The sequence below is a fragment of the Piliocolobus tephrosceles genome, chromosome Y (genome assembly GCF_002776525.5).
Source record: "Piliocolobus tephrosceles isolate RC106 chromosome Y, ASM277652v3, whole genome shotgun sequence".
Lineage (NCBI taxonomy): Eukaryota > Metazoa > Chordata > Mammalia > Primates > Cercopithecidae > Piliocolobus > Piliocolobus tephrosceles.
Window position 1 is genome coordinate 9,641,291 of NC_045456.1, and position 15,418 is coordinate 9,656,708.

Sequence of the window (15,418 nt, forward strand, 5' to 3'; positions counted from 1 at the left end):
TTTTTTCAAGATTTTTAGTTTCTTTGCGCTGGGTACGTAATTCCTCCTTTAGCTCTGAGAGGTTTGATGGACTGAAGCCTTCTTCTCTCATCTCATCAAAATCATTCTCTGACCAGCTTTGATCCGTTGCTGGTGATGGGCTGTGCTCCTTTGCAGGAGGAGATGCGCTCTTATTTCTTGAATTTCCAGCTTTTCTGCCTTGCTTTTTCCCCATCTTTGTGGTTTTATCTGTCTCTGGTCTTTGATGATGGTGACGTACTGATGGGGTTTTGGTATAGGTGTCCTTCCTGTTTGATAGTTTTCCTTCTGACAGTCAGGACCCTCAGCTATAGGTCTGTTGGAGATTGCTTGAGGTCCACTCCAGACCCTATTTGCCTGGGTATCAGCAGCAGAGGTTGCAGAAGATAGAATATTGCTGAACAGCGAGTGCACCTGTCTGATTCTTGCTTTGGAAGCTTCCTCTCAGGGGTGTACTCCACCCTGTGAGGTGTGGGGTGTCAGACTGCCCCTAGTGGGGGATGTCTCCCAGTTAGGCTACTCAGGGGTCAGGGACCCACTTGAGCAGGCAGTCTGCCCCTTCTCAGATCTCAACCTCCATGTTGGGAGATCCACTGCTCTCTTCAAAGCTGTCAGACAGAGTCGTTCGCGTCTGCACAGGCTTCTGCTCCTTTAGCTGAGCCCTGTCCCCAGAGGCGGAGTCTACAGAGACAGGCAGGTTTCCTTGAGCTGCTGTGAGCTCCACCCAGTTCGAGCTTCCCAGCGGCTTTATTTACCTACTTAAGCTTCAGCGATGGCGGGCGCCCCTCCCCCAGCCTCGCTGCTGCCTTGGGGTTAGATCACCGCAGACTGCTGTGTTAGCAAGGAGGGAGGCTCCGTGGGTGTGGGACCCTCCCGGCCAGGTGTGGGATATAATCTCCGGTGTGCCGGTGTTACAGCGCAGTATTGGGGTGGGAGTTACCCGATTTTCCAGGTGTTGTGTGTCTCAGTTCCCCTGGCTAGGAAAAGGGATTCCCTTCCCCCTTGTGCTTCCCAGGCGAGGCGATGCCTCGCCCTGCTTCAGCTCTCGCTGGTCAGGCTGCAGCAGCTGACCAGCACCGATTGTCCGGCACTCCCGAGTGAGATGACCCCAGTACCTCAGTTGACAATGCAGAAATCACCGGTCTTCTGTGTCGCTCGCGCTGGGAGATGGAGACTGAAGCTGTTCCTATTCGGCCATCTTGCTCCGCCCTCCCACTTAATATTATTTTGAATGAATAAATGAAGTCTTTGATTGTGAATTAGAAACCGTAAATCAGAGGTTGGCAAATCTTACCCATAGAGTGCTACACTTGCAGTGATTCTGTGGGACATTTTCCAGAATGAGCTGGGCCTTGTGTGCATTATACACTTGATAAGCTTCATCTCTATGTTTCAGATTATTTCCAAATCTGTCTAGGTTACTTTACGGCTTCAAACTGCACTTTGATCATCTGGGTTGAACTGTGTCTCCCCAAGAAAGATACAGTGGAGTCCTAACCCCTCGTTCCTCAGGATGTGACCTTATTTGAAGACACGGTCTTTCCAGAGGTAATTGAGGTTAAATGAGGTCATTAAAGGGGTCCTAATCCTATATGACTCAGGTCCTTATAAAAAGGGCAAAATCTGGGCCAGGTACTGTGGCTCACACCTGTAACCCAGCACTTCGGGAGGCCGAGATGGGTGGATCACGAGGTCAGGAGATCGAGACCATCCTGGCTAACACGGTGAAACCCGGTCTCTACTAAAAATACAAAAAATTAGCCGGGCGAGGTGGCGGGCGCCTGTAGTCCCAGCTACTCGGGAGGCTGAGGCAGGAGAATGGCGTGAACCCAGGGGGTGGAGCTTGCGGTGAGCCGAGATCACGCCACTGCACTCCAGCCTGGATGACAGAGCAAGACTCCGTCTCAAAAAAAAAAAAGGGCAAAATCTGGACACAGAGACAGACACACATGCAGTGAAAACACCATGTGAAGATTGACATTATGTCGCCACAAGCCAAGGAACATCCAGAAGCTGGGAGAGGCCTGGAACAGATCCTTCCCTAGCACCTTTAGAGGGTTTATGGCCCTGCCAACACCTCGATTGCAGACTTCTGACCTCCAGATCCATGAGACAATACATTTCTGTTGTTTTAAACCACCCAGTGTATGGTACTTTGTTATGGCAGCCCTAGGAAAGGAGTACAATCACCCTGGGAGAATTTTCTTTGTTCCTAAATGCAATCTGTGACTGGGACATAAAGTAAACACACAGTTCTTGTCATCTGTCTGAAAAAACTATTACTTATTTGTTTTACCGTGATCTAGATAGCAAACCATCATAAAAGGGAATTTTATGAAAACTCTTGCAACCTCCGTCTTGAGCCTCATTTTCCAGTATTCATATTATTGCTGGCAACAGCGTACGGAGGCAGCTGTGGCGGAACTGCTTGAATCACAGGGGTCCAGCCTCACTCTACCACTCGCTGATTAGAGGTTCTCATACTCCTGTAAGCCCCCTGCCTTCACCATTCTGTGCCTCAGTTGCCTCGCCTGTGAAATAGGATCCTAATTAATGGGTAGTAATTATGAAGAATCCTTAATGGGTAGTAATTCTGAAGAATCCATGAGATAATACGAGGAAAGTTATAGAATGGTGCTTGGTACCAAGTCGGTGCCCAATAAATGTTAGTTACAGTTAGTTGCTAGTAACCCATCCTTTAACATGGATTATTAACCATAAATTGGTCTTGCTCTGATACCATTTGCCTTGATTAGTGCTTGATTGAAATTCTGTACATATATATATATATATATATATGTAGAGAGAGAGAGACAGAGTCTTACTCTGTCACCCAGAGTAGAGTGCAATGGCACCATCTCAGCTCCTGCAACCTCTGCCTCCCGGGTTCAAGCAATTCTCCTGCCTCGGCCTCCCAAGTAGCTGGGATTTCAGGCGCCAACCACCACATCCAGCTAATTTTTGTATTATTAGTAGAGATGGGGTTTCACCATGTTGTCCAGGGTGGTCTTGAACTCCTGACCTCAGGTGATCCACCTGCCTCGGCCTCCCAAAGTGCTGGGATTGTAGGCATGAGCCACCGCGCCTGGCCAAGATTCTACATGTTTTTAATAAGGTGTTCTGTGACTTCAGAAAGGTCATATTTCTGCTCTGGGTGGCACCTTTCAGGCTTTTAAACTGATTTAGAATATTAAAAACATGAAAGAATGAAAGTTTTGGTGTCTATCAGATTTAGTCATTAACACAGTTTTTAGTTCTGTTTCAAGGATATTCTTGCTTGATAAAATTTAATACAGTAAAGTACATGGACTGGGAAAATGAACCCACTTCAGTATTACTAATAATGTCACTAAACAAGCTTTCAATTCTTTGTACTTTTAAAATGTGTAGTTATAGCATGATTCAAAACTACTTGTCTTAGCGTCTCTGTCATGCTCCTGCAGCCTTCCCTGAATGCATTAGCTGGTCCCAGGAAGATGTGGGAATTGTCTGGCGAGGGTGAGAACAGACTTTGGTATCAGACTGGAATCTAAAGACTTGGTCTCTATTAGAAGAAGCTGCCAGGGCCCGATCTTGCACCAGTAAGAAAATAATGGGCAACAGATCACTAGCATTATTTTTTTCAACAGCACTTTCGGTGGGTACAGGATGAACAAGTGTTCCTTCAAGCAGTAATGAATGATGGAATTCATATGTAAGTAATCTGAGCACCCATGGCGCTTTCCAATTCATTACCTTCACTGGAAATTTTCATGGAGGGTTAGTTACATACACTGTTGAAAAAAGCTTTAATAAAGAGATAAGGGACCTGGGTAGTATGAATAATTGGCTCAAGTTTTTTGTTTCATTTTGCTCTCAGAACCACTAGAAGCTACTTGTTCAATAAAGACATTTTCAGCTTTGAACATGAATGCTTTGAAGAACACAGGATTTTAGAAAATGTTACTAGCAAGAGAAAATATCACTAAATTTGAAAGATTTAACTTTTCAGTATTATTCACTTCCACAGGAACATACAAGTTATGCAATTTATCATCGCCTGAGTCTTGTTTAATATTTTCTTAGGATAAAGGCCTTCAGATTGGACAGTATGTTCTTGTTTGTGATTGCTACTCAGATTCCAGATAGTGTCTACTTTGACGTATTTCAAGGATAAAAAACACCAAAAGCTTGACTAGGATAAGAACTCCTTTTGTACAGTGGGAACATGCATGCTTTTGATTATGTCTGTCATCATTTCCTAACAAGATATTTCCGTTACTTAAAGCTTCAATGGAAAATAACTTCTGAGAAAGTATACAGTTATGAAGTTTTGAAGGTCAGCTGTGTTTTCAGTTATTTATTAGGAAAAATGTTTATTATTAGGTTAAGAAAAATACCATTTGGTAGTCGTAAGTGACCACCAGTCGAGACTGCAAGGTTATATTGCTAATACTTAGAGGGAAAATGAGTGGAAGTCACCCTCAAAAGAGAGTAAGGCCCTCTGAAACAAACATAGGTATTTGTGACCTATGTTTTGAGGGTGTTGGATCAAAACGGACATATTCTAAAAGCTTAAACCCCATTGGGAAGAGGAGACAAAATCAAATGTAAAGTGACACATAGAAGAAGAGTATCTATGGTGTGGTTCATGGTTATACGTGCACATGAGGGGTAAAGCCAGTGACCCAGGCAGTCAAAGGAGGAGCACCCCGGGGCTGCTGTCAAGCAGCAGGGTATGCACTAGGCCAATTTGAGGGATAGGGTCAATTTGGAATGAGAGAAAAAAGGGCTTAGTTCACTCCCGGCTTAGGCACTCAAAGTGCTGTTCTTACCAGAGGGCCCAGATGTGGTTTTCATACATTTGAAGGGAGACATCCGCTCCATTACACTGTGTCCATCTGAGTGGGAAGGCTGAGACTGTAGTTTTCGTAGGGAGCCTTTAGTCAGTCAAACCTAGAGAACCCGGCGAAGTTTATGGCCCAGTATTTAGCGAGCTGTTTCGCTTTAGTCAGTGAGGTTGAAGGATGAAATTGCAGTGATTGAGCACCATCCTGACATGCGTGTGTTTCATCTGCTGCAGATATTCACAGGTGCACAAAACCAATCAGTGAGATCATACGTGTTAATGGCTGTAGAAAAGTGGAAAGGAGCATGAAAATGCACTTCTATTGTAAAAGTTAAAATGGCGATTGTCCAGTAACTTCAGGATTACATTTGTCATGGGGCAAGGGATGTGCGATGAAGACAGAAAACCAGTCTGAAATGGCTCCAGTTCTGCTGGCATGTACGTGTGTTCTGGGTGGTAGCTGACAAGCCAGAAATGGCATACATCAAGTTTGTGCTTTCCCTCGGTTGTGCTACAATCATTAATTTTGTCAAAATAGCAGAAAATATCATCAGAAAGACGTACTAGTCCTAGGAAAGTGAGGGAAAAAAACATTCTTTGCCACTTGCTGCCTCCATGCTTTATCCTCTAATATGTTCTGCCTTTGGGCTCTATGTGTGGGATAATCTTGGATGAATGTTTTCCTGCTATATAAGATTCTCTGAAGTCCTGGTAACTTTCCATGATTTTTTTTTTTTCCTTTATGGACTATTATGTGATGTGACATTGGTCACATCATGTAGACAAATAGATTGATGTGAAAAATACCAGGATTATGTATCCTGAACCCAGATGGAATCCAGTAAAGTTCTTCCTTAATAATATATGACTATTGTTCTTGTTTTAACCTATATGCATATTAACCCTTGTATTAGCCTCCCAGGGCTGCTGTGACAAATTAACACAACCTGGGTGGATTTTTTAAAGAAACATTTATTCTCTCACAGTTCTCAAATCAAGCCGTCAAAAGGACCACATGCCCTCTGAAGGCTGTAGTGCCTCACCTCTTCCAAATTCTGGTGTCTCCTGGCATTCCTTGGCTTGTGGCAGCATCATTCCATCTCTGCCTCCATCTTCACATGGCCTTTCCTCTGTGTCTCTGTGTCCTTTTCTGTCTCATACAAGGACTTTGTCATTGGAGTTAGGGTCCACCCTAATCCAGTATGATCTCATCTTGATCCTTTAATTACATCTACAAAGCCCTATTTCCAAATAAGATCACATTCTGTGGTTCCAGGTGGACATGGATTTGGGGTGACACTATTCAAGCCACTACAATCCTATTTTGAAGCTGGAATAGAATCAAAAAGGTTTCTGATTCATATTAAAACAAATTATCTTGCCAAAATACTCTATAAAAGCGTATGGTAACATTGAGTCCTACAGCTGTTTCCAGTAAAAACGACCAAACCCTCCATGACAAGGCAGCTGTTTGGTGGCATCTGAAGTGTGATGTCCATACTGCTCTGCTTTGGTCAGATGGTTTTCCATCTGGTTGACTGAGCCCTCTCACCTTGTTTTGACAGCAAGGAAAACTGCCAGTGATTGAGAGTCTTTTTTTTCATTGGAAGGAAGGAAGGAAACAATAAATAGAAAACAGAATGAGTGGATGCCTTCAAACTCTGATACTCCATTCTGAGGTTTACTTGGTCCCCTAAGTAAGTACACGCTAAAGTACTTTCACATGCTGGCTGTGACCATCAGTGCACTGCCTGTCTGCGGGTATTTGGTTTTAAACTGACTGATTTTCAACTTATAGCCTAGCCTTAGAACTTTTTAAAAAATTGTGTGAGTAAGTAGAGGCAAAGCAACTCGATTGTAAGAGAACAGGGTCCGACCCCAACTCATTGGTGCCCCTCCCCTCTCGCCCCTGTGCCTGGGAGGCTCTGAGGAACCCACAGGGAAGGGAGTTCTGCCCAGCACCTTGTGAGATTTGAGCATCTGTTTCCCAGTCCCCAGGCTGTCATCATTGTTCTTTAACAGCATCTGGAAGGAAAAGACCTGTTTACAAAAAATCATGCATGGTCTTTGAGCATTCATTCCACAGTCACTTCCGGAGCACCTGCTTTGTGTCAGGCATTGTGTCCTCCCAGCGCTGGGGGTACAGCTGTGAGTAAAGACAGTGCCCTTCCACCATAAATGACCCCCCACAGGGTAGGTCACAGGTGACAGGCTTCTTGCCCTTTAGTTCAGTGTTTTAGAGCCACTGTTCACTATGCAGGAAACCATTAAACCTCCAAATCTCTTGAGAGGCAAGGAGGGGATAAGGGTTAGGTCTTAAAATTTTCATAAGGGGCTGGGCACGGTGGCTTCGTGCCTGTAATTCCAGCACTTTGGTAGGCCAGGACAGGTGGATCACTTGAGTTCAGGAGTTCAAGACCAGCTTGGGCAACATGGCAAAATCCCAACTCTAAAAAATATATATATATAAATTATCCAGGTATGGTGGCATGTGCCTGTAGTCCCAGCTACTCAGGAAGCCAAGGTGGGAGGATCGCTTGAGCCCAGGAGGCAGAGGTTGCAGTGACCCAAGATTATACCACTGCACTCCAGCCTGAGTGACAGAGTGAGGCCCTTTCTCAAAAAAAAAAAAAAAAAAAAAAAAAAAAAAAAATCATGAGGAAGCCTGAATGGGAATGAAAAACAAATCAAGAATCAAAAGCAGAGGGCTGTGTCTTTTATTCTTGCACCGTGTGAACTTTATTAAGAACTAAAATCATGTGATGGTAACCCATGGGCACACGCTGAGTACAAACTTGGAAAATTGTACCAGCATCATTAACTCAACTGGGGTTGCTTTGTGTTAACATTGTGTATCATTCACAGATGTCAACAATAAGAGAACACATCTCTCTATATAAAATTGTTACAAACATTTTAAATTATAAGGAAAAGAAAAAAAAAATGCAAAAGTACAAAAACTAAACTCACAACATCCTACCAGCAGAGAACACTTAGGATAGCTGAGATCCCAGTGTTTGTTCAAACTTCTACACTCAAAGAATCAGATTTACGCAGGAAGTTGAACATCTCTTGTGTCACCAGATCTGTCAGGGAAGCTGATTATAGTCTTGGGACAAATTTGAGAGTAATGTGACAGTGGTCTGGTAACTCTCACTGTTGGCTCTGCCCTCTGGATGCAGAGACTCCAAGGCACTCAGCAACGCCACCTGTGGGATCGTCTCCTCCAGATAGACAAAAAAAAAAGCCAAAGGATTGGGAATGGGTACAAGGCTGCTCATAGATGGCGGAGGGACCGTGTGGTGCTAATGTGGAAATGCCAAGCCTTCAGAAAAGTAGCCCTTGAATGAGAGATTCTTCAACTAAATTCTACCTTTCCTGGAAAGCCTTGGCAGTGCCATCAGCCCACCCACTGCCTACCCAAGGTTTGTAGGAAGAGGCAAGTGGGAAAGGCCTGTGTGAACTTAGTGACTGAATATATCTCACCGGTCTGTACTGCCCATACCAAGACCCAGTGTCCTAGGTCACCCCCGCTCTTCCTTCGAAAAGCACAAAGCTAAGCTTTCCTTCAGAGTCAGGTTCAATCATCCCAGGACAGAGGCAGGAGAAAAACAGAGATGACCCCAGGGAGAAGCTAGTCCCCAGTGGGGCTTTCACCCTGACCTGAGTGCCAGGAACACACATAACTCCTGTGGAAATAAGAAGCTGTCATGGCAGTTGCCGAGTGCTTTCTCTAACCTACTGTTTGGCTCATCCACTCCCACACCACTCCAACACAACTCAGTTTAGGGGGCATAGAATTTAAACACCTATGAGAACTGAACAGCTTATATGCTGATGTTTCAAACTTGGCAGAAAGACCAAAAATTAGAAACAAATGCTTGGTGGCCTCCATTCATTTGAATATTAGGCCAAAATTTTGGTTTCATTCCGCATTGCCCAGTGAGTCAATCATATATTTTTTCCATGGGTGAGGTAGCAGTTATGCAGCTTTTATTGTGTTCGATAGTCATTGGGCTTATTCATATAAGCCCTTAGGTAAAAATAAACTGCGGATGTTCCAAGACAGCAGTGGCCACATACATTTTTAATAATGTTTCCAAGTTTGTAAAACTCCTTTCCTCCAATGCCATGATGATGCTTATAAAGAGCAGGATTTATGCGAGCGACTATGCATGGCCTTATAAGTATCTTCCCATTCACACATGATTAGCTCACTACCGTGTTCTATTCCATGTATTAGTGCAGGGAGGACCAACAATGGAAGAATGATTTATATGATTGTTTTATTTCCCTACAACCATCTTCACTCCTTATCTCATGACATTTCTCTTGGTAGCCATAGTAGCCATGAATGTGTGTTCTCTGCTATCAGTTTCTCTCTTGACAGAGTCGCTTACAAGAACTATGGAAATTGGCTAAATTTTACCTTATGCAGCATTGTCTTACTGATATTTTTATGTTCTTGCAGTTTACATAAGAATAAAAGTTATGATATTGGGACTTGCCATAGTAAAAAACAGAGGGAAGAGTAAATTGAATAGCTATTTCTTGCTTTACAAGAATCCATTTAAATTAGTAGGATTAAAAGTATGTAACGATACCACTTGCAGTTTAACCTAGGCCAACCTGTGAAGTGGAAAGTCAAACCCCATAGTGAGAAAATCAACCCACTATTGCAGATTTTTTGATATAGCAGGAAGATTAGAAGTCAGAGGGCTTAATTCCATTTGTAGAATTGCCCTTTCTTCACCCTTTTTCCTTCAGCAAGTGTGGACTCATTTAACCTTTCCTTGCTTGGTATGATTTGCGTTTTGAATCTGTGGAAGGATCATCAATCATCCATCATCACTGCATACTGTGGTTGCTATTGCTAGCACTTGTTCTTTTCCAGGTTACCTGAAATCAATACCTCTTCCAGAGGAGTGATTTTTTTCCCCCACATCACCTCATTCATGGTGGTAAGCACTGCTTCCAACACTGGACTATCCAGGAAGCTTTTCGTTTCCATGCTGGCCTGGAGCAGTGTTTGAAACCAAGCAAGCTCTATCAGCCAGTCCTAGCTGGGCAGGTGGTGAGTGGGCCATGCAGATGAAAAGAGAGAACCCCAGGTGGTTTCATTTCTCTCCTGTGTTTTCAGGGCTTGTTGCAGAGGTTTGGTAGTTTGGAGTGACAAGTTTCCTTGTGGCTCTTTACCATTTCTTTCTTTCTTTTTTTTTTTTTTTTTTGACACAGAGTCTGGCTTTGTTGCCCAGGCTGGAGTACAGTGGTACACTGCAACCTCTACCTCCTGGGCTCAAGCCATCTTCCCACCTCAGCCTCGCAAGTAGGTGGGACTACAGGCACTCAACTCTTTGCCATTTCTCTCAGTGTATAATAACCCCTTGGTAGGTGAATGATGAGCTTCAGAACTAAGTAGATGATAATAATCTGCAGGTCTTGCCTCAGAATCTGGTAAGCATCACATCTGGAATAACTGGGCCTGGTTTCACAGTTGAAAAGGGAAAGATGACAGACCTTAGGGGGCTACAGATGGCATGGCCAGCAGCACTCACCAGGCTCCTTCTGCAGTGCACACACACGTGTTTATGTTCATGTTCACATTCATGTTTGTTCTCAGGGCGGCAGCAGCAGCTGGATGCAGAGCGCCTGGACAGCTACGTAAACGCTGATCACGACCTGTACTGCAACACCCGCCGGTCGGTAGAAGCCCCGACTGAGAGGCCTGGTGAGCGGCGCCAGGCCGAGATGAAGCGTTTGTACGGGGACAGTGCTGCCAAGATCCAGGCCATGGAGGCTGCGGTACAGCTGAGCTTTGACAAGCACTGCGACCGAAAGCAACCCAAGTACTGGCCGGTCATCCCCCTGAAGTTCTGAGCTCGGGGCACAGGCGACCCAGCCTCTCCCTCTTGCTTTTGGGTACATGCTCTTCATCTCTCCTTCTGTACATTTCTTAGGGAAAGGGGACTTTGTACTGGGGCACAGGCATGTTCACCACAGTCCCAGTGGGCCTGTCACGGGGTGGGTGTACTATGCCAGCCACTTGGAGGTCTGCAGGACGTGTTCTGTTGCCAACATGATAAATTTTCTCCTGACATAAAAAAATTTTGTATATACTATACTGGTTTTTTATGTTGTCGGTAACAGTTCGTTTCATTCAAGTTCTTGCCTAGAGATACTGCCTGGTGTTTTGCTTTTTTATCTTTTCTTGTCTTTAATCTGTCTGAACTACACAAATGCCTTTAAAAAACCAGATATCCTCTCTGACTCTAGCTCCATTAGCCCCCACTAAAACTGAGCCAAGTGTGTAGTGAGACAAATACCACTTCCTCTAGTGGAGAGGGATGCATGTTCTATAAAGGGCCAGAGAGTGAATATCTTTGGCATTGCAGGCCACATGGTCAGTGTTGTGACTACTCAAGTCTCCCTTTGTAGTGTGAAAGCAGCTGTAGACAGTAAGTAAACAAATTAGTGTAGCTGTGTTCTAATAAAACTTTATAAAAACAGGTGGCCGGGCGCATTGGTTCATGCCTGTAATCCCAGCACTTTGGGAGGCCGAGGTGGGCAGATCAAGAGGTCAGGAGATTGAGACCATCCTGGCCAACATGGTGAAACCCCGTCGCTACTAAAATACAAAAAAGTAGCTGGGCATGGTGGTGTGTGCCTGTAATCCCAGCTACTTGGGAGGCTGAGGCAGGGGAATTGCTTGAACTCGGGAGGCGGAGGTTGCAGTGAGCTGAGATCGTGCCACTGCACTCCAGCCTAGAGACACAGCAAGACCGTCTCAAAACAAAAACAAAAACAGGCTGCAGGCCAGATTTGGTCTACAGATGGTAGTTTGCCAACTGCAGCTCTCATGAAATGAAAATCATCTGCCTGACATTTTTATTCTTGTTATCTCATTATCTCTACAGAGCTTAGATGCCATACAGAATTGAGAGCAAAGAACAATAATTCCGGCCAGGCGTGGTGGCTCATGCCTGTAATCCCAGCACTTTGGGAGGCCAAGGCAGGCAGATCACGAGGTCAGGAGATCGAGACCATCCTGGCTAACATGGTGAAACCCCGTCTCTACTAAAAATACAAAAAATTAGCCGGGCATGGTGGCAGGTGCCTGTAGTCCCCAGCTACTCGGGAGGCTGAGGCAGGAGAATGGCATGAACCCGGGAGGCGGAGCTTGCAATGAGCCGAGATCGCGCCATTGCAATCCGGCCTGGGCAACAGAGTGAGACTGTCTCAAAAAAAAAAAAAAAAAAAAAGCAAACAGTAATTCCCAAACCTGGTCACTTCTGCAGTCACCTCTGTTGTAGAAAATGCACAGTTCTTACTATATACAGCAAATATTGATTTGATAAAGGAATACATTTCTGAAAATGAAATCTAAAAGCTGATGGAGCAGGTCATTTATAAAAGCCAGCTGCCTTTTAAATAAGTTACTCCACTACATTGCGAGGGTGAGCCCATGTTGACCTGAGAAGATTAGCACATCCATCAAAGGGTGGTGAAAAGATTTAGTATTGACATGTTTCTCTCTAAGAACAGTTGGCTTCACATTCAGCCCCTGCCCTGAGACAAATGCATTCTTTTCATCAGCCCTGGGTGCTTATTTTTCTAAGCTCTCATTTTATTACTGGAGTCACAATTTGTGTGTAGGTGTTGCAGACAAAAATGATAATTAACTTTCCATTGAGGTGACACATAACTAAAATTTCAAATCTTTAGTTATTTCTCCCTTTCATTTTAAATTCATATGCCTAACTGTAAAATAACTGTGACTGAGATACAAGTACAAACCAAAGTCTGGAATTGCAGTAGGTGCTCAGGCACTTGAAAGTGAAATGTTTCTCTTCACAAAGAACTCTTATACCCTCCCCCAAAGAAATGACCAGGCCGGTCTCACCCCTACTGGCTTTGTGACCTAAGGCTTCACCTCTCAGTGCTTCTGGTTCCTTCTTTATTCTTGAAATGAGTGTTAATAACTCTCTCGTGGGATCATTATGAGGACCACATTGAGTAGTGCCTATAAAACAGTGCTGGCTGCACGGTAAATACTCAATAAATGTTGACACGTTTATTCCCTGTCTTTAAAAATGGCTGAAAAGTGCCAGTGGGAGTCTTGAGTATAAAATTTCCAAATACAGAGAAATGTTTCCCTGTCAGCTCTACGAATGGATGCGCTGGCTTCTGGACACCTCATGCCAGCCCATCCTTCCTCCTGTGTGTCTCAGATAATTTGTGATACAAGGCACACGTGACTCGTTTGTTCGTTTATCCAACAAATATTTGAATTTCTTCCATCGCAGTTAATTAAACCACAGTCTCTTTCCTCAGGAATTTTTTTTCTCCCTTTTTTTCTTCTAAATCCTACTTTTGCTTCTCTCTGTTGGTGACAGTCTGATGGCTATTCTCCCTGTGTCCCTATGTATGTGAGAGTAGCTGGGCATGCAGAGCTAATTAAATGTCTCTAGCTCAGGCTGGGGGTGGTGGCTCACACCTGTATCCCAGCACTTTAGGAGGCCGAGGTGGGCAGATCGCCTGAAGTCAGGAGCTCGAGACCAGCCTGGCCAACATGGTGAAACCCTGTCTCTACTAAAAATACAAAAATTAGCCAGGTGTGGTGGTGCACCCCTATAGTCCCAGCTACTCGGGAGGCTGAGGCAGGAGAATTGCTTGAACCCAGGAGGTGGAGGTTGCAGTGAGCTGAGACGGTGCCACTGCACTCCAGCCTGGATGACAGAGTGAAAAAAGAAAAAAAAAGTGTCTCTAGCTCTTTGGCTAGTCACAGAAGAATCTGTGGATATCTTCTCTGATAGGATCACATGGCCTTTTAAACAAGGCCACCTTTGCCACCGAAGGGAACATGTGTTGGAGGCACCAATGTCTGATGGGAAAAACAAACTTCTTTTTCTCTACTCTCACACCCAACACAACACAGAGCACTTCTGACACCAGATGTCAGGGGGCTTTTCCCCACACATCAAGCAATTTCTCCGTGGGCCACCAACTGGGTGTCCTATAATTCATTTCTGACACTATCTATCTGGAGGTAGCATGAGATCCTGCAAGTTAAAGGCCCAGTCCCACAGGATTGCCCCCAACTTCAGATACCAATCACAAGTAGTAGGTTGTCACCTATACTTTGACCGAACAGCTATCAGTTAGGGTTCCCACGACCTCCTCTTTGGGTTCGATTAACTTCCTAGGAAGGCTCACTGAACTCAGGCTCACACTTCTTGTGTTTACCTGCTTACTAAAGGATAGTACAAAAGATACAGACGAACAGTGAAGAGATGCATTGGGCAAGGTATTTGGAAAGGGGTGCAGAGCTTCTATGTCTCTCTGAGCACACAGGCCTTCAGGAACCTCCACATGTTTAGCAATCCAGAGGCTCTCCAAACCCAGTTCTTCTGGGTTTTTTATGAAGGCTTCATTACATACTCATGATTGATTAAATCATTGGCCATTGGTGACCAACTCAACCATCAGCCCATCTCCCTTCCCTGGAGGTTAGGGGGTGGGCCTGAAAATTCCAACCTTCTCATCATGTGGTTGGTTCCCCTGGCAGCTGGCCCCCAACCCGAAGCTGTCCAAGAGCCCACCAAGAGTCACCTCATTAGAACAAGAGACTGCCATCACCCAGGAAATTCCAAAGCATTTAGGAGCTCTGTGTCAGGAACCAGGGTCAAAGACCAAATATTACAACAAAAGACTTTCCTAGTGCCTCTGTCTACAAGAGTTTCAGGGGGTCTATGTCAGAGACCAAATATATATATTTTTTATTATCTCACAATATCACACAATGGGGGCAGGCAGACCACCTACAAGCCTATTGCAGAAAAGATGTTCAACCTCACTGGTAACCAGAGAACCACTAATTACAATAAGAGTGATTTTCCATACCCTTCAGATAGGCAAATGTCTAAAAAGAATAAAAATGCTGGCCAGTCACGGTGGCTCGTATCTGTAATCCCAGCACTCTGGGAGGCCAAGGCGGGCGGATTGCTTGAGGCCAGGAGTTCAAGACCAGCCTGGCTAACATGGTGAAACACTGTCTCTACTAAAAATACAAGAAAAAATTAGCCAGGCATGGTGCCATGTACCTGTAGTCCCAACTGCTTGGGAAGCTAAAGCAGGAGAATTACTTGAACCCAGGAGGCAGAGGTTGCAGTGAGCTGAGACCGTGCCAGCCTGGGCAACACAGAGCGAGACGCTGTCTCACAAAAGAAAAAAAAAAGAATAAAAATGCCAAGTGTGGCAAGGATGTAGAGAGAAGGGAACTCACATTGCTGTGGGAGTATAGGTTGATCCACCCTGTTGAAGGGCACGGTGGCATTTTTCTTGCAAAGTTAAAACAGGCACATATGATCCAGCAATCCTACTCTCAGGTGTATGCCCAAGAAACACTCTTCCATGCGGGCACAAGGAGGTGCACAAGAAAATGAGCACTGCCACATAACAATAGCAAACAATTGGAAACAAATTAAGTGTGCATCTACAGGATGTGGGTAAGTAAACTGTAAGGGCTCCTGGCATACTACAGGAGCCCTTAAGAGAAATGAGCTAGACTACATG

General features: G+C 44.6%; 1 protein-coding gene and 1 long non-coding RNA gene across 6 annotated transcripts in view; both read left to right on the plus strand.

Moving 5' to 3' along the window:
- The window catches only part of GEMIN8 (gem nuclear organelle associated protein 8), a 30,439-nt gene extending 17,519 nt beyond the window's left edge, over nt 1-12,920 (plus strand). For 3 of the 5 annotated variants that reach the window (XM_023199030.1, XM_023199029.1, XM_023199028.2), the window contains exon 5: nt 10,467-12,920. In XM_023199030.1, coding sequence (XP_023054798.1) covers nt 10,467-10,723 — 257 coding nt within the window. In that variant the 3' untranslated portion in view covers nt 10,724-12,920. The remainder of the gene's footprint in view (nt 1-10,466) is intronic. The other 2 variants (XM_023199031.1, XM_023199032.1) reach the window with 1 other exon arrangement.
- LOC116418597 lies at nt 1,220-6,403 on the plus strand. Its single transcript, XR_004228699.1, has 3 exons — nt 1,220-1,566; nt 3,648-3,712; nt 5,081-6,403. It is a non-coding gene; the product is annotated as an uncharacterized LOC116418597 (long non-coding RNA).
- Nucleotides 12,921-15,418: the final 2,498 nt, after the last annotated feature.